The following is a 20087-nucleotide window of genomic DNA, read 5'->3' as shown; positions in this document are numbered from 1 at the left end:
TCATAAATCTCTCCATTCATTGTCGGGCTCTCTGGAAATGAAAATATAATCCCCTACACCCCCATAGCCTTTTGAATGTTCCCCATACCATCACATAAGCTGGATGTTTCACAGTCTTGATTTGTCTATTTTGATGCATTTTTAGATTTTATTGGGGCCTTACTTTCTAGCCAGCGCTATGAATAATGTGGAAGTTAGATTCATAGCTAAAAACTACCCTTTCCCAATCCTTTCAGTCCACTTCAAATATTTTCTTCAAACTTGCCATCCTTTTTTTCATAGGCTTAGTGAGGTAGATCGCTTCTTTGCTGCAACACGCATGGGGAGACCAAAGGTCTTTCTGTCGATGTTATCCGTTCAGATATCGTTCTATTAGATCAGGGTTTTGAATATTCAAAATTTTGGCTGGCATTGATGGATGTTTCATAACAATCCTTTTTAAAATGTTATCCGTTCTTTTTGTTGTTTTGGCCTCCTGAGCCTTTCTTATATTTCAGTGATGAATCAAGGTCTCCCTGTCTTGGGCGGTTGCACCACAATGATACGGTAATTTTAGAGATTCCCAGCTCTCTTGCAATAGCTGACATTGACTTGCCAGTTTTCCATAGGGTACAATTTCTGCTTTCTTAACCAAGGATAAGGAAGTTTTATATAATTCATTATTATATAATATATATAAATGTATATACGATATAATATAATATACAATGACAGGCGATATATGATAATGATATCATATGAATGCATTAGAAAACTAATATAATATATAGATATATATAGATATATATAATATATAAATATATATATATATAAATAATATATAAATAACGCTTATTACAGTAATATATATATATCGCTGCCATTTATATATATATATATATATATATATATATATATATATAATATATATATATATATATATATATATATATATATATATATATATATATATATATATATATATATATATATATATATAATATATATATATATATATATATATATATATATATATATATATATATATATATATATATATATATATATATATATATATATATATATATATATATATATATATATATATATATATATATATATATAATATAATATATATATATATATATATATATATATATATATATATATATATATATATATATATATATATATATATATATATATATATATATATATATATATATATATATATATATATATGTATATATATATATATATATATATATATATATATATATATATATATATATATATATATATATATATATATATAGTTGAGTTTTAAGATAATTATAAAAGACAGTGCAACTCAAGTGAAATTGCGTTTCACTATTAGTGCACACCTCAATGTAGTTACCTGCAAGTGAATTTTCTCTTTAAATGGAAATTGAATTGATGCTAAACAAAATTCTGGAAGGTATCATTGTCCACGTTCATGAAAACCTAAACAAAGCAAATAGCATGATGATCGCTGTTTGTATTTTATAATAATAGAATAATAATAGGAGATTAGATATAATATAGTGAAGTAAAGCATAACTTTTAAAAGATACATGGAAAAGATGCATATTCGTTATGTTTGTATTTTTATAATACGATACTAATATAGAAATACTACTTATGCTAATTTTATATCTTGTGTATGATTCAATAGGGTGACCATTTATTTGAGATGAGAGAGAATTGCAACTGTTTGATCTTTCCATCCTGATGTATGAGATTTTTCTTCAAAAAAATTACACATATTATACTGTATATATATATATTATATATATATATATATATATATATATATATATATATATAATATATATAATATATATATATATATATATATATATATATATATATATATATATATATATATATATATATATATATATATATATATATATATATATATATATAATATATATATATATATATATATATATATATATATATATATATATATATTATATATATATATATATATATATATATATATATATATATATATATATATATATATATATATATATATATATATATGACCTACACCCGTTTCTTACTTTTCACCTGTGGTAATGTGTGATAAATGAATCACGTACAAAAGTGATAATAATCATATATATATATATATATATATATATATATATATATATATATATATATATATATATATATATATATATATATATATATATATATATATATATATATATATATATATATATATATATATATATATATATATATATATATATATATATATATATATATATATATATATATATGTATATGTGTAATTTTTAAAGAAAATATATATACAGATGAAAAAGATCAAACAGTTGCAATCTTTTCTCTCTCTCTCTCTCTCTCTCTCTCTCTCTCTCTCTCTCTCTCTCTCTCTCTCTCTCTCTCTTTCACATCTCAAATAAATGGTCACCCTATTGAATCATACACAAGATATAAAATTAGCATAAGTAGTATTTCTATATTAGTATCGTATTATAAAATACAAACATAACGAATATGCATCTTTTTCCATGTATCTTTTAAAAAGTTATGCTTTACTTCACTATATTATATCTAATCTCCTATTATTATTCTATTATTATAAAATACAAACAGCGATCATGCGCTATTTGCTTTGTTTAGGTTTTCATGAACGTGGACAATGATACCTTCCAGGAATTTTTGTTTAGGCATCAATTCAATTTGCATTTAAAGATGCCCATGGGGGAAAGTTTCATTTCACCTGCCATACAGGTTAAAACAAACAACAGTAAAATGTCTTTTAAACTCAGTAGTTTTGATTAAAATATTTTTATCTCCAATTTTATTTACGGCCGAGTTTGATGGCATATTAATGTTTAGGGGAGTATCATCCATGTTGCCAATGCATGATAATTTATAGTCATTAGCAGCTTGAACATTGTTTTCCTCAGCTTCAGCTACAAATTGCATATTAAATTTAGCAGTATATTTCCTTGCCAACCTTTTCTCCAAAGGTATAATATAAAGATATATCAGCCCTATTCTACTTAACTTCATTTGTAACATAATTACAGTAATTGTTTACTATCATATGATGATTGAAATGCAAGCAAAACAGCTGTTGTTATCCAATTCAGTTGTTTATAGCAAAACAGTTGTTTCTCGTTCGGTTGTTTATGGCTGTATGCGTTTACGCAACAAGTACTGTATAATCTATTTTAATTTTTTAACTTATTCAACTAGAAGATGGGACAGATAAAGAGATGGAGGAAAAGAGGTTAGTATATTGTAATTTGGTCTCAAAAAGGAACTCGCATGATACACGAGACACATGATAAAATCATTTTTTTATGGGTGAAAATTTGGGGGTCATGAGATTGCACATTTCACGAGTATATACGGCATGTAAAGATGATGTTATTACAAATTCTCTTTAATTACTGTATCCTTAGAAATTCAAAATAAACGAAATAACAAAGCCGATTCTATATCACCTTTTTCCTACACGTCGCCTAAAGGGAAACCATTATTTTGTTTACGTTGCACTGCCAATCACAAACAATCCCTAACAACAATACGATAATGTACGATAATTATCGTACATAATTATCGTTCGTATGACTGAATTGTTCTAAACAGTTACATACAGCTTGGTGTATTAATGTAAAATGAATATATTGTTATCTTAAATGTTATTACTACTGTAATTACACTACCATTAAAATTTCTGAAAGGTTACCAAAAGACCAAGGTTGCTGTGAGCGCAACCATAACTTGATGTTTACATTTTCTCAGCTTGACTTGCATAGATATAAAAGTTGATTTCATTGATATGAAATTATTCCTCGAATAGACTATGGTATTTATTATAAAGATATGCCAACAATATATAAGGTAAAAATGGTTTTATTACCTTAAGTATCAGTTTATTTCATAATGTGAATCTTTTCATGTGTGTCGGTGGTTACTGCACCGAGGCTGAGGCTAGCTTACCGATAAACATCACTTAGAATGCAAGGTTCAATTTTTACACTGGTAGTATATGATGATCCCCAATTTTCTGGGCTGAACTTTAGGATTTAAAAGTCGTCTTATACACGGAAATATACTGTAATTCTTAGTGCAACTGAATGGTTTTCTCCCAGTTTCAACTTCAAACCCTTATACTTCATCTCATTTATTTTCTAGGTCTCCTTATCTTGCTGTCCAACCAGTCCAACTACCTCTTTTTGCTGCCTTTAGCACTGAATGGTTGAAGTTGCCCCAGTGCTTGACTTTTTAGCCAAAGTTCCATGAATCCAGTACCAAAAATCAAAACACTGAATTACTGAACACACAAAGCAAAGAAAAGTTACATTTATTACAGATGTGGAAAATAAGGCAGACTACTTTCAGGACGCAAACAAGTCACAACCTGTAATTACTGCATGCTGTACCTTGAGCTGACTTTTTCTAGGAAAAGTGAGGAAAGGTGTTTAAATCACATGATCATGAAAAAATGCAAAGGAATTAATCAGAAGTGAATTAAAATTAGTTAAAATTTTCCAAAAGTCAAAAGAAAGCTGAGGATATTTTTGCAACTGTGTCCAGTCCTGAGACATGCAAAAGTGAGGAAGATAGTTACTACCTAATGATGGGTCACAGGCCTTTATGCATGAACACTTGCTTCTAACTACTGTGCTTCTATCTACAAGGCACAAGAATACACGTCAGGGGGTTGTTCAGACTGAAAGTTAGGGCTCTATATTATTGACACGTTTCTTATGAAACAACTAAAAGATTAAAGAAAAAACATCAAATAGCTATTGACTCAGTTACAAATTCTACAACAATAAAACAATACAGTACCCAAAATGGAGAAATCCAAAAATCTTAAGTCACACTGTATCCACTGAGGAGGAAAAAGGATGGTTCTCTCTTCCTGTCGAGGTCGACTGAGGGTCAGCAATAACGATCCAGTCTGATCTTGCTGCTGCTGTTCAGACACTCCCGAGTAATCCACTTCATAGTGAACGTATCTGAAATGCAGGGGATATATATGTTGAAAATACTCTACAGCCAGTCATTTTGTCAAAAATGCACTTATTGATGAACTCTTGGCAAAAATATAAATAGTTATAAAATTAATGCAGCCACATCTGAGAAAGCCTATTAAGGTATATTTATGGAAAAGTCCCTACATATACAATAAACAAATAATATAAATAGCAATGTATTGGAGCCCAAGCACAGTATGGCTATTCAGCCAGCTGATGAATCTGAGAATGAAGTGTCATTCAGATTCATGAAGACTGCAAATGGGTTAATATACATGGGTGTATTACAAAGATAAAAACTTTTTACCCTCTATGATTCATGAAGACTGCAAATGGTTATTACAAATGGGTATGTTAAAAAACAAAAATAACTACATAAGTTATGAAACACGTGAATAAATATGTAGTATACCACATGAATAAATATGTAGTATACCAAGTATTCAGGATGAGTAAAAGTTGAGAATACAATGCTACAATTTCAATTGCCAGTTATGAGGTGGCATTGAGGTAGGATTGCTTTGCAACAGAAATCTTGTAAAAGGTAGTAGTCTGTGCTGCGATTTTAAACAGGAATAAATCAATTATGTTAGTTGTGTGTTTTTATGAGTGCTTATGCTTATGCATTTTGTTTGGCAAATTTTTTCACACCAGTGGGCATCCTCATCAAAAGAAAAGCAAGATAAAGTATTAATTTTATCACTGCCACAAATGCCACTTACATAAAACATGATATTGGAATACTCCTTGTTCCTGCCTGTGCTCACATGCTTGCTAGATCACTATGGTACAAGTTTCCTCTTGCCTTGATTTTCATATTCTTTAATGTCAGTTGAGACAAATAAAAGTATTACTGTACTAGTGCTTCACTTTCTTTGGAATTAACTGGGAATTCATGCTGTCCTAACATTACTGCTGTATTTCATATCTCTTTTAAGTTTTACCATTTAATTTTTATAAAACACATTTTTTTCCTTACTTGACTGAACAGTGAGTTTTCTTAAGTTAAGATATCTTAGTTTAACCAGACCACTGAGCTGGTTAACAGCTCTCCTAGGGCTGGCCCGAAGGATTAGACTTATTTTTACGTGGTTAAGAACCAACTGGTTACCTAGCAACGGGACCTACAGCTTATTGTGGAATCCGAACCACATTATGACGAGAAATGAACTTCTATCACCAGAAATAAATTCCTCTAATTCTTCATTGGCGGCTCGGAGAGTCGAACACTGGGCCAACAGTGTGCCAGTCGAAAGCTCTACCACCCCTCCGAAGAAGAACTAGTGAGTTTTCTTGCCTCACTACAAAGGTCATTTGATGCAACTAAATTAAATCAATCTATTAAAAGCTAACTAAAAGGTATTAAATAGCATAAAACAAAAATAGTAAAATAGATGAATCCATTTATGATAACTGAGAGATTCAAAGCTAAAATTTATTAAAAATCCCAAAATCTCGAAAAAATTAAAAACTTTCCCTTGAAACTGTCCTAAAATCACTGAAGGTGAAAAATCACCATTACTGTCCTTATTGCTGAAAAATGTCTCGCATAGTGACTAAACTTGCATATTCACACATGAAATCCCTAATGGTCACCAGTGCCAGATAACCCTTACAAAAAGGTTAAATGACCCTTCTCATTACAGCATATACTCTTACTACAATTTGTGAAATTACAAAGAATACAGTGTTGATAGATATTGCAAATAATGTTATACTTAGAATATGCCTTGTGGAACCCCTCTTTATGAAAAGATGAAAATGTGCTTCTTACTTTCACTCTGAATCTGCAATTTTTGAGAAAAAATTTGATGTACATAGGGAGTTCCCCCTATAAATACAGTGCATCATATGCTTAATCTAAATTAAAGAAAAGAGAAATGTGATGCTTTTATTGGGATGAGCTTTAAACATTCATTTTTTCAGTCTCATCAAAACATGTGAATGATTGCATCCAACCAAAAGCACACTATGAGGGAATAATAAGACATGTCTGTTCAAAAGCTAAATAAGCTGTATGTTTACTATTTTTTTTCCATTAGATAACAACTACAGAATCAGCACAAAACGTTTTAAACTCTATTTTTGCATTCCCCAACAAAAGTCACCATCTGCTACGCAAAAGTAGCGTAGTACCCTAAGCAATCCATGAGAGGAATTTCTTAAGTCACACTCTCAGGAGTGACACCACTAAGAGGCAGCCTTGGAAGAATTGGCATTGCTGGATAGTAACCCTTAAACACCGACTGGACGTATCGTACGTCGACTAAAATTGTCTGTCGGGTGCCGAGTGGACGTACGGTACGTCGACTACAAAAAGTTTTTTTAAATATTCGGAAAAATAGTTATAGGCCTAGTTTGCGAAAGATTTTAAATCACGCGCCTTGAGGGATGCTGGGAGTTCATGGATCACGCTGTTGTTTTGTTTACAAGCGTTACCAAGCCGCGAATGTGCGAATTTTTTTCTTCTCGCACTACAGAGCATCAGCGACGCATCTCAGAAATTCTTTCGTCAATTTGTCGTAATTTTTGCACCATTTTATATTAGCTGTTACATAGTTTTATATATGAAAATGTGTGCAATTTCATGTAGAATACAACAAACAACAACCCATGGTTGTAGCTTTTATAAGTTTTGAAATATTTTATATAAATCACGATAAGTGCCAAAATGTCACCCTTCAGTCAACTTTGATTTCGATTTAAAATGGTAAAAAAACGCAATTTGTAAGCTAAAACTCTTACATTCTAGTAATATTCAATCATTTAACTTCATTTTGCAACAAATTGGAAGTCTCTAGCACAATATTTCGATTTATGGTGAATTTTTGAAAAAACTTTTTCCTTACGTCCGCGTGCGGTATAACTTGGCCGAAAATCTCAGAAATTCTTTTGTCACTTTGTCGTAATGTTTGCACCGTTTTATATTAGCCATTACATAAAGTTTTATATATGAAAATGTGCACAATTTCATGTAGAATACAACGAAAAATAACTCATGGTTGTAGCTTTTATTAGTTTTGAAATATTTTCATATAAATCACGATAAGTGCCAAAATTTCAACCTTCGGTCAACGTTGACTCGACCAAAATGGTCGAAAAACGCAACTGTAAGCTAAAACTTACATTCTAGTAACATTCAATCATTTACCTTCATTTTGCAACAAACGGTAAGTGTCTAGCACAATATTTCGATTTATGGTGAATTTTTGAAAAAACTTTTTCCTTATCTCCGCGCGCAGTAACTCTGCTGAAAATCTCAGAATTTCTTTAGTCACCGTGTCGTAATTTTTGCACCGTTTTCTATTAGGCGTTACATAAAGTGTTATACATGAAAATGTGCACAATTTCATGTAAAATACAACAAAAAATAACTCATGGTTGTAGGTTTTATCAGTTTTGAAATATTTTCATATAAATCACGATAAGAGCCAAAATTTAAACCTATGGTCAACTTTGACTCGACCGAAATGGTCGAAAAATGCAATTGTAAGTTACAACTCTTACATTGTAGTAACATTCAATCATTTACCTTCATTTTGCAACAAACGGGAAGTCTCTAGCACAATATTTCAATTTATGGTGAATTTTTGAAAAACTTTTTCCTTCCCTCCACGCACGGTAACTCTGCTGAAAATCTCAGAATTTCTTTAGTCACCTTGTCGCAATTTTCGCACCGTTTTATATTAGGCATTACATAAAGTGTTATAAATGAAAATGTGTGCAAAATCATGTAAAATACAACAAAAAATAACTCATTGTTGTAGCTTTTATCAGTTTTGAAATATTTTCATATAAATCATGATAAATAGAAAAAATTCAACCTTTGGTCAACTTTAACTTGACCGAAATGGTCGAAAACTGCAATTGTAAGCTAAAACACTTACAGTCTAGTAATATTCAATCAATTACCTTCATTTTGCAACAGACGGGAAGTCTCTAGCACAATATTTCGATTTATGGTGAATTTTAGAAAAAACTTGTTTTTACGTCCGCGCGTTTATGAATTCATGCATCATTTTGTGATAATATTTTCTCTGTGTTGCTTTGGTCGTTTTACAATTTGTTATATACCAAAATCATCACAATTTAGTGTACAATACAACAAAAAAAAAGATAGCTCATTAGCTTTAACCGTTTTGCTCACAGCGCGATTTGTATACAATTATATGAAATTTTTTTTTTGCACTGTCATATATTCCAATATTTATATATGATAATGATATTTTTTTTCATTTCTGATGGTTGCATACTAAACTTCAGGCAATGACAAAAAAAGGAGCCAAAAATGAACTCTTAATCTTGAAAACTAAGTGTGCTGTGATTTTTTTAAAAAAACTTTTTCCGCTTCGGCACTAACTCCCTAATGCCGCCGGCATACAACAGACACTTTTTTAAATAGAGGCTCGGCGTTTAAGGGTTAAAGAGTGAATACCAGTGAGGGATCCAGCAAAATGGTAGCACTCACTAATTCCAGATGTGCTATTGCCCTGCAAAATTTCGTAAATGAATAATTGAGATTAGATGGGGAACACAACTGGCAATAATCATTTGATGCTAAGGAAGCACTCTCCAAATTATGCCTCTCTGGCAGGGAAAGATAGCTCCCAAGAAGCATGTACATCTAATGCTGAAGGATGAACAGACAAGTGAAGTGCAGCATGAAAAATATAATACATTGAGGAGGAGTGAGAGAGTGATCCTTTCTCTCAGGAAGGGGTAGACAAGTCATCAGGCACACTCCTCAAAAGTTTATGTAAATTCAATTCCATTTGCTGAAGTAGGGATAGTTATTTTTTCAAAAGATATAACTGAATTAGAGGATAACGAGCCATACTTGAGCTCTTATGGTGCCTGGAATACTTTCTAAAATTTAATAGTTGCCAATACAGCTGGGACCAGCCCATACATACTTTGTGTATCATATCTGGGCTGCAAACTCGACCCCTACAAGCACTACATAAGTGAAGTTCTTTCTCTAAGCTACACATGAAAATACTGCACTTTCTGGGAGAGGTGTCAATGAATCTGAACTACACAATTATATAAAACTAATTATTTAATAAGATTTTAACCGATCACTTTAAGAGGGTCAAATCACTAACTAGATCTCAAAACCAAATATAATTCTGTCACAAAATAACATGAACTAAGAAGGTAAGAAAACTTTTTCTTATGAAAACCATAAACACATTAAGGAATAACTATAAAAAACCAAGAACATTGACTGTTATTCACTATGAATCACTCCAAATAAGAAAAAAATCATAAACACTGTACAGTCTAAATGTAATATATATCACATATTTTGTGATAACTGACATAAGCATAACATAAACACAAGTAGTGCACTAGCCACAGAAAATGATAGTGAGCCAATCAGCTATCCATAATAACTACTAAATACCAAGCCAAAATCAGTATAAAAGGGACTTAATTCCTAATAATGAATACAGTATTAGGTAAATAGGAGGGTTGTTCAAAATAAAAAGGAGATTTTCAGTGTGAGAAGTAATAATAACAGAAAGACACTCACCAGAAAGAGCAAATAAGTGGCACTTAATACACTTATTACAGCCCATGAAACCCTAATTATAATCATCAAACTTATTACAGCCCATGAAACCCTAATTATAATCATCAAGGCAAAACCATCACCAAGATAAGGAAATGAAAGATAATAAAGGCTGAAAAAGCAAAAATCAATTAAGGAAGCAGATTGTCACACACACTTGACAACCATTTTCTGTCAATAAAGGGACTTGAGAACTCAGAAGTGAAACAGAGAGTTGGAGTACAGTAGACCCCACCGCATTCGCGGGGGATGCATAGCACAACCCCCCGCAAATAGTTAAAATCCTCTAATACTTAAAACCCCCCCCTCCTCTAAAAACACTTATAACTGCCCATTGTGAAAGTTCAGACACCAAATGTATACCTTAAACTATCATCCTACATCAAATATACCTTACACTATTATCCTATTACTGTATTAATTTTTGAAATAATATTAATATCATTTCAGAGCCATCTCAAACATTGCACACTTAAAAATATATGTATATACTATATGGCTTACAGCTACATGTGAAAATAATCCAGTCCCCCTACATATTCAGGCATGCACATTTTCTTTCAAACAGTTACTATTCAAGCCGTCCCATTTTCTTTTACAGGAGAAACATTGGTATAATCATGAGAGAGAGAGATTCATGAGAGAGAGAGAGAGAGAGAGAGAGAGAGAGAGAGAGAGAGAGAGAGAGAGAGAGAGAGAGAGAGAGAGAGAGAGAACAAAAATACATATGCACATTAAAAAAATTTAATACTATGTACATATTAAGATCACAAAAATCATACAGGTACTCACCAGTGAAAAATGTTGATTAAAGATGATGATGATGAATTAGCCGTGCAGTCCGATGAATGACAATGAAGGTATGACTGCACAACAAAGCAGAGCAGGTACATCTCCTCTGAGGGCACCTCTTCCCCTTCTTCAGGAGGCACTACGTCAGGGGTTTCGGGAGGCACTTTTTCAGGCATTTGGGGAGGCACTACTTCAGGCGACTGATGAGACACTACTTCAGGCAATTGAGGAGGCACTTCTTCAGGGGTTTGGGGAGGCTTTGGAGGGTCCTTCTTCATACGTTTAATAAACACAGTGATAGCTAGCTGCTGTCGCTGCTTCTCCATGCTGATGAGGGCTTGATTATAGGGTGCCAATGTCACATTAAAGGAATCTGAAAACTTTAAGGAGCATTCCATATAAGGATCCCATAACAAGCCACATCCTGCACCTCCTTAATCATCCTCATAAGATGGGACAGATGTTCCAGAGACAGGCCCTCATCCTCCTCCTCCTTGTCTCCTGAACCTGGCGTAACTTCTTCCTTGCTGGCAGACTTCGTCAGCTCCTCCAAATCCTGGTCCATCAGGGGGTCAGAGTGGGCATCAGAGAGTATGCCGATTTCATCCGGAGTGATGTCCTTGAAGCCTTCTCCACCAGCAATCCTCGGCAACTGGACCATCTTATCAATGGCTGAATGTTGAATTTCTTCAGGAGAGAAGCCTTTATAACTGTGAGCACACTCTGGCCACAACTTCTTCCAGCAGGCATTAAGGGTCTTCTTCATGTCATTCAACGATTGGTCGATGACAGACAGACGTGGCAATCATGAATTTACGCCAATACTCCTTCAGCGTAAATTCACGGTCCATGTCCATTGCATTCACAAGGTGCTTGAGGGAGTTCTGGGTGTAGAGTACCTTGAAGGCATGGATCATGCCCTCATCCATAGGCTGGGAGGAACTCGAGTTGGACTCTCTCATAATAAAGATCGAGAGGGTAGCCACCATTATCCATAATCAGCAACGCCTTGAACTCCATGCACAAGTCACTGAGGTATTGCCTAACTTGAGGGATGAAGCTCTGAATGAACCAGTTAGATGTAAGAGCTTTGGTGACCCCAGGCCTTGGGGTTGTGCATCCAAAACACAGGCAGCAATGCCTTGTTCTCATTCTTGAGGGCCCTGAGGTTTGCAGCCTTGTAAATGAGCCCTGGTTTTAGCATGAAGCCAGCCGCATTCCCACACACTATGAGGGTAACCCTATCCTTCTGGGCCTTGAATCTGGAGGCTTTGGCTTTGTCCTTGATGAGGTATGTCTGGGATGGCATCTTCTTCCAGAACAAGCCAGTCTCGTCCATATTGAATGCAGCTGCTTCCATATCTGCAGATGCTGCTTCCCCATGCAGAGAAAAAAAAAAATCTTAGTTTAACCAGACCACTGAGCCGGTTAACAGCTCTCCTAGGGCTGGCCCGAAGGATTAGACTTATTTTTATGTGGCTAAGAACCAAGTGGTTACCTAGCAACGGGACCTACAGCTTATTGTGGAATCCGAACCACATTATGACGAGAAATTAATTTCTATCACCAGAAATAAATTCCTCCAATTCTTCATTGGCGGCTCGGAGAGTCGAATGCTGGGCCAACAGCATGCCAGTCGAAAGCTCTACCACCCCTCTAAAGAAGAACTCCCATGCAGAGAAACATTATTGAGTTGAAACCACCTCTGACAGTGGTGGAACCACCCATTGCTGGCCTGAAAACCTTGAGTAGCTGATGATGGTTCTGCTTGTGGCTCTTCCTCCTCTTCTTCTTCTTCTGGTGCGGGTTTGTCGAAGCCTAAGAATTCTAATTCCCCTGTGTCATCGCCTTCTTATGCCTGTACGCCTTCCTTAGCAGTCGAATACTGCTGGTATACTTGTTGCACTTTTTTGCGAAAGATGTTGGAGTTGATGGGGATATTCCTCTTATGGCAGTCCTTTATCCTAAACACCAGTGCAGACTCCATCTGAACGACTGCCTTATCACGCATTGTCGAAACTGTTTTTGCACTACTGAAGAAGCTCTTGCTTACAGCTGTCTGTATCTAAACCTCTCTCTTCTTAATGCATCCCACGGTACAAGCAGCCCCGGTTATTGGTGGCCTTGTTAGCGGCGATCCGGTCTTACGGCGCTTGTCTAGCAATGACGATAAGTGGATTTTCAGCGCTGATATGTGCTGATCCCTGCTTACCTGCGCCAAAAATCCCCAGTTATCAGCGCCGATACCCGGGGGATCAGAGCTATTATTGCCGATTTTTGGTTATAGGCAATTTTCAGTTATCGTCACACTGTCAGGAACTGAACCCCAGCCGATAACAAAATGGCGGGCTACCGTGGTGTAACTTTTCCCTTCCTTCAACATATCCATTAGTTTTACCTTCTCCTCAAGCTTCATGGCCACCTTCTGTTGTTTAGGCTCTTTGCCAGAAGCCTTAGAAGGAGCAGGGCGTTTAGGAGGCATTTTAGGGCACGACTGGCTGTGATACAAAAAGACTTAAAATGATACACAAAGATTCGCAATTACACTCGATCAGTACTTAATACGCAGTGAACTGGGTGAGATGAGGCTTCCACAATTCCATCTTCACAAGATGGGATTGAGGATCCAGCCAATCAATGCCAAGTATACAGCCAATGAGTGCCAAGGAAAATGAAAGGCACTCCTGGATTGGCTGCTTTGCAGACGACAGCCAATAGTGTGGCAAGTATCATTGTGCCTAGGTATACAGCATTCAAATGTGCATTTTCTTTCTCTGTGGATTGCTGGTTTGGGCAGAACATTTTTTAGAAAAAAAAACATGTTATTGAAATTTTGTATCTTAAAGTTATAACCCTATACCCAGGTCAGATAGGGTCATAATCTCTTACTGTATCTGTTTCAAGAACAGCATCATATCATCTTACACCCCTAAGATTCTCTGGTAGCGGTGGCCAGCCCTGGGTCAGCCTATTGGAATTAAACACCCAGATACAAAACTAGACTTTATTTGCAAATTTAACAAAAGTAATTCAGCAAAAGCTACGATCACGAAATGGAGTGACTCACACCCCCTTGAAATGGAAATCATAACTAGAGGAAATTCTGATTCACAAACAAGCAGATTAATGATTCTAGACCAACCAATACTAGTGACTAACACCCTGGTCATCAAATAAAATAAACAGGCCATAATTATCTAGACCAAAATAAAATGTCATATTCTGTAACTTGCACAGATTAAAAATAGGTCAAAGTCCAGTATATTCTCAATGAGTACATTCTCCACCTCTTACTCAGCAAAACACCTGAAGAAGACAAGCAAAATCTTCTTTAGTTTTCAAAGCAAAAAAAATACAGATATGGGAATTCCTCCCATGTTATTCAATTTATGGTTGAATAACATGCGAGGAATTCCCATATCTGTATTTTTTTTTTTTTTTTGCTTTGAAAACTAAAGAAGATTTTGCTTGTCTTCTTCAGATGTTTTGCTGAGTAAGAGGTCGAGAATGCAGCTTATAAGAATATACTGACTTTCGTTATTTCTGATCTGTGCAAGTTACAGAATATGACATTTTATTTCGGTCTAGAATAATTATGACCTGTTTATTTTATTTGATGACCAGGGTGTTAGTCACTAGTACTGGTTGGTCTGGAATCATTAATCTGCTTGTTTGGGAATCGGAATTTCCTCTAGTTATGATTTCCATTTCAAGGGGGTGTGAGTCACCCCATTTCGTGATCGTAGTTTTTGCTTAAACAAAATACATATCATAGAAATGGAGAAGACAATCTACAGTTTGGTAATTAGATATGATTCTTACCTCGAAACCGCAATGTTCAAAATCAGTTCTGGTATCACACACAACACAATTCTCTTTTGTTTTTTTTTTTGTTTTTTTTTTACTTTTCAAGACTTTTCAAAAGGTTCAACGTCGGTTTTCTAATGATTCCTTTCTCCCAACCTAATCCCTTCACACCTTGGGACTCCGCCCAAAAGACATGCACAAGCACACATTCCCCACCGGAACCTGGACACTTCCGGCGAACATACATACAGTGTTACCTCACATAATCCCACGCCTCAAAAATCTTGACGCCATCCTTACTTAATGAGCAAATGCACCAGATGATAGCTAAACATTCTCTCCATGATTTTGGGAAAGTTTTCCTCCCCACTTGTTAATTCTCTTGTTAATTTAACATCCGTTGTGTATTGTAATTCATAACATACTTGTGACCTATAGGCTTTTCAATTAATATACAGTGGAACCCCGGTCTCCGACCGTACAAACTCGACAAAACCGGATTCCGACACGAAATGCCGAGTAAACTTTGCGCCGGTTCCCGAACAACAAACCGAATCCGACCCGACTTCGACGCGATCCGACCCGTCGATTTAAACATATGATGTTTGTAAACAAAAGTGTTTCGTAACGCCGCTGCTAGTTGGCGTTGTTGGTGGCGTTCTTCCCACGCACATTTAAAAGCACTTAAAGCCCACTCACGCTGCTGCTGCTGTTTGAAAAAGAAGTGCACGCTTGTACAGGTGAATTTTTTTGCCTCCTGCAAAATTCTACATTCTCTCGGAATCATGGGTCCCAAGCCAGCCACAGCTGATAAGCAGAAGAGGAAGACTGTGAGGACTACTATTGAACTGAAGAAGGAGGTAATTGAAAAGTATGAAAGGGGTATTCGTGTGACTGATTTAGCATTGGAGTATAGGTTACCCAGGTCCACCATCAGCACATTTTTTTTAAAGAACAAAGAAACCATTAAGAGTGCTAGTGTTGCTAAGGGGTTCGAGTTTGACGAAGAGGGCCCCAGTAATAGAGGAAATTGAGAAACTGTTATTAGTTTGGGTCAATGAAAAACAGCTTATGGGGATAGCGATATCTGAGGCCATGATTTGTGCGAAGGCAAAAGTTTGCACACTGATTTGATAAAAGTACAGCAGGTTCGAGTACTGATCATGAGTTTATGGCCAGTCGTGGATGGTTCGATAGGTTTAAAAAGAAGTGGCATCCACAGTGCTGTTAGGCATGGGGAGGCAGCGAGTGCTGATAAGAAAGCTGCAGAAAAGCACTTGACTGAATTCCAGCAGTATGTGGATGAGAATGGTTTCGTATCAAACCAAGTGTTCAATTGTGATGAGACAGGCCTCTTTTGGAAGAAAATGCCAAAGAGGACCTATATTACAAAAAGAGGAGAAGAAATTGCCTAGCCATAAACCCATGAAGGATAGGTTAACTCTACTGTTGTGTGCAAATGCTAGTGGGGACCTTAAATCAAGCCTCTGCTAGTGTATCACACTGAAACCCCAGATTTTTAAGAAACATAAAGTTCTTAAAAATAAGCTGAATGTAATGTGGAAATCAAATGCTAAGGCCTGGGTAACTAGGCAAATCTTTCGAGAGTGGGTTTCTGAAGTGTGTGCCCCCATTATCAAGGAATACCTCAAGAGAAAGGTTTGCCACTGAAAGCACTCGTCATGGACAAGGCCCCCTGCCCACCCCGACATGGAATATGAGCTGGCTGACGAGTTCAGCTGGCTTAAGGTCAAGTTTTTGCCACCCAGAACTACCTCACTACTCCAGCCCATGGACCAGCAGATCATTGCAAACTTCAAAAGCTGTACACCAAGGCACTCTTCCAAAGGTGTTTTGAAGTCACCAATGAAACCAGCCTAACACTTACTGAATTTTGGAAGGAACATTTCCACATCCTCAGTTGTGTTAGGCTGATAAATAAAGCATGGGCCGAAGTTTCTAAGAGGACCCTTACAGCAGGCTGGAGCAACCTTTGGCCTGATGGGGCTCCTCTTAGGGACTTCGAGGGTTTTGATGCCCCAAGTCAGCTTGGAGATGACCCTGAAGCTGAACCCCTTCCTCTGCCTGACGATGATGTTGAGGAAATTGTTTCTGTGGCCAAGTCCATGGGCTTGCAGGTGAGTTCTGATGATGTAGAGGAGCTGGTGGCAGAACACAACACGGAGCTGACAACAGAGGAACTCCAGGAACTTCACAAGGAGCAGCAGAAGATTTTGGCTGAGGAGGTGTCTGGAGAGGAGGAGAGCAAGGAGGTGCCTACTACAGGCACTAAAGAAATCAAGGAGATGCTGATGCACTGGGAGAAATTCCAGGAATTCTTCAAGAAGCATCACCATGACAAGGCTGTAGTGAACTGGGGTATTGACTATGTTGACGACAACTTAGTCAATGTGTACAGGAAACACCTGAAAAAACGTCAACAGCAGACTGACCCTGTACAGGTTTTTCTAAAGAAGAAAACCAGCCCGGTCCCAGTGCCAAAAAACAGAGGAAAGAGGAATCTCCTGAAGAGCAGCAATCAGACTGTATGGAAGAAGATTCCCCTTCCAACCAGTGATGCTCTCTCCATACCTCCTCTCCACATCCATCTCCACAGATCCAGATTCTCATCAATGCCAAGGTATGGGCCCTACTGTCGTGATTAAAAACTTTTTTTAGTGTTTATAAATGACCTAGAGATACAGTACAGTGAATAATATTTATTCATGCAACTTAAAGCTATGAAAGGTGCCATAAATACAGTACACATTGAGTTACTAACAGTACATTTCATTTTGTGTTTAATCCACAGGTTACTGTACAGTACTGCACTCCATTGAATGAATCTCCCAAAGCCGTTGAGTCTGGGCTGTTCATCTGAGCTGTTCATGAGTGTCAAGGTATCGGCCATGCCGTATTAGTTGTTAAAACCTTTTTAATGTTTATAAATGACCTAAAGATGCTTGTAAGATTAAGGATTTTGTGTATTATTACAGCTCATAACAGTAAATGATGTTTCTACATTTTATTTTGTGTTTAATCCACAGGTTACTGTACAGTAATTGAGTGAAGTTCCTGGAGGAGTTCAGTTCTTGTGTGGGGGGGCAACTGTTCATATTCATCAGCCTACTGGTTGTGAAAAAGTTTTTAATGTGATTATAAGTGACCTGGAAATGCTTGTACAGTAAGATTAAGGATTCTTTTGTAGATTAGTCTACAGCTCAAACCATTTTTACATTTGATTTTGTGTTTATTCCACAGGTTTACTCTTCGTTGAATGAAAGTCCTGGAGGAGTTCAGTGCTTGTGTGAGGGGCAACTGTACATATTCATCAACGTCAAGGTATGGATAAAGCTGTAGCCTACTGGTTGTGAAAAAGTTTTTAATGTGATTATAAGTGACCTGGAAATGCTTGTGCATACAGTAAGATTAAGGATTTTTTGTAGATTAGCCTACTGCTCAAACCATTTTTACATTTGATTTTGTGTTTATTCCACAGGTTTACTCTTCGTTGAATGAAAGTCCTGGAGGAGTTCAGTGCTTGTGTGAGGGGCAACTGTACATATTCATCAACGTCAAGGTATGGATAAAGCTGTAGCCTACTGGTTGTGAAAAAGTTTTTGTGATTAAAAGTGACCTGGAAATGCTTGTGCATACAGTAAGATTAAGGATTTTTTTTGTAAATTAGCCTACAGCTCAAACCATTTCTACATTTGATTTTGTGTTTATTCCACAGGTTTACACTTCGTTGCATGCAAGTCCTGGAAAGGAGCAGCTGTGTAACATAGAGTGTAGAGTAAATTTAAGTGTAGCAGTAGAACGTGTACAGTAAATAGTGTACAGTAATTTCAATTTAGGTGTAGCATTAGAACGTGTACATTTCAATTTAGGTGTAAGGTGTACAGTCCATAGTTAGTAGCAACGTACGTACAGTATTAAGTAGTGTTAAGTATACAGTAGTATTAAGTCTTATATGTTTGTGCTAGTATTAAGGATTCCTTTTGTAGACTAGTTTTAGTAATCATTAAGTACATACAGTGCAATAATAAAATGAAAAAATGAGTTAATTTCTGGTTTTCTTGTTTATCCCTTTAACATTGCATAGTAACTGGTACATGGTGGTAGGCCTCTTAAGGTTTACTTCTCTCTCTCCTCAAAACTCCATATTTTTACCCGTTTAATATTGCATAGTAACGGTGCAGCAATTTGCAAGGTGGTAGGCCTCTTAAGATTTTTGTGTTGTCTATGTAGGGTTACTGTACAGTAACTTCCTCTCTCCTCAAAACTCCATTTTTACACATTTAATATTGCATAACAATGTCGGGTACACGGAGGTGGAGGCCTCTTTAAGATTTCTACTACAGTACATAGAGAAAAACAAAGCATCGGAGGTTGTCCACTGCTGCCAGGTGTATGATGAAGCAAAACATTGCTGGCTGTCTACTCATTTGTACAGTACTGTACATTCAGACATTTGGATACACATACTGTACACATGTAACAATAATTGATGACGAAAATTTAGTACATACAGTATGGTATTACGTACATACACTAATTTGGAACAAGTGTAACTGCAGCGTACATAGGCTACAGTATCATGTTGGTTTTTTTTTTTAGACAGGCAAGCACGTTTACATTTCTGTAGCGAATGCAATGTTTACGTGTGCTGTTTGTTAGTGAATGCCTTAAGGTTCTCGGTAAAGAAGAGCTTAGCCTGAGGTTAACTCAGAGATTCTGCTTACATACAAGGAACAGTCTCATGCTTGATTTTTTTTTAGACAGAGCGCACTTGTGCATTTTCTGTAGCAAATGCAATGTTTACGTGTGCTGTTCTTAGTGAATGCCGTTAGGTTCTCGTAAAGAAGAGCTTAGCC

The 20087-nt window shown here is 35.8% G+C and overlaps 2 protein-coding genes across 3 annotated transcripts in view; one reads left to right on the top strand and one right to left on the bottom strand.

The window, feature by feature from the left end:
- Nucleotides 1–20087, bottom strand: part of Mettl3 (methyltransferase like 3) — a 252746-nt gene that overhangs the window by 58296 nt on the left and 174363 nt on the right. For both annotated transcript variants that reach the window (XM_067108002.1, XM_067108003.1), the window contains exon 7: nucleotides 4849–5018. In XM_067108002.1, coding sequence (XP_066964103.1) covers nucleotides 4849–5018 — 170 coding nt within the window. The remainder of the gene's footprint in view (nucleotides 1–4848; nucleotides 5019–20087) is intronic.
- Nucleotides 16422–19274, top strand: LOC136840988 (uncharacterized). The gene is made up of 3 exons (XM_067108004.1): nucleotides 16422–18552; nucleotides 18710–18790; nucleotides 18947–19274. The coding sequence occupies exon 1, from the start codon at nucleotides 17337–17339 to the stop codon at nucleotides 17874–17876; it is 540 nt and encodes a 179-aa protein (XP_066964105.1). The 5' UTR covers nucleotides 16422–17336; the 3' UTR covers nucleotides 17877–18552; nucleotides 18710–18790; nucleotides 18947–19274.

Source organism: Macrobrachium rosenbergii, chromosome 8 (genome assembly GCF_040412425.1).
Source record: "Macrobrachium rosenbergii isolate ZJJX-2024 chromosome 8, ASM4041242v1, whole genome shotgun sequence".
Lineage (NCBI taxonomy): Eukaryota > Metazoa > Arthropoda > Malacostraca > Decapoda > Palaemonidae > Macrobrachium > Macrobrachium rosenbergii.
Note: the sequence above shows the minus strand (reverse complement) of the source record. Positions and strands in the feature narration are given on the sequence as shown.

Coding starts and splice junctions, on each gene's coding strand:
- LOC136840988 (XM_067108004.1), top strand. CDS start 17,337: ATGGGCTTGCAGGTGAGTTCTGATGATGTAGAGGAGCTGGTGGCAGAA.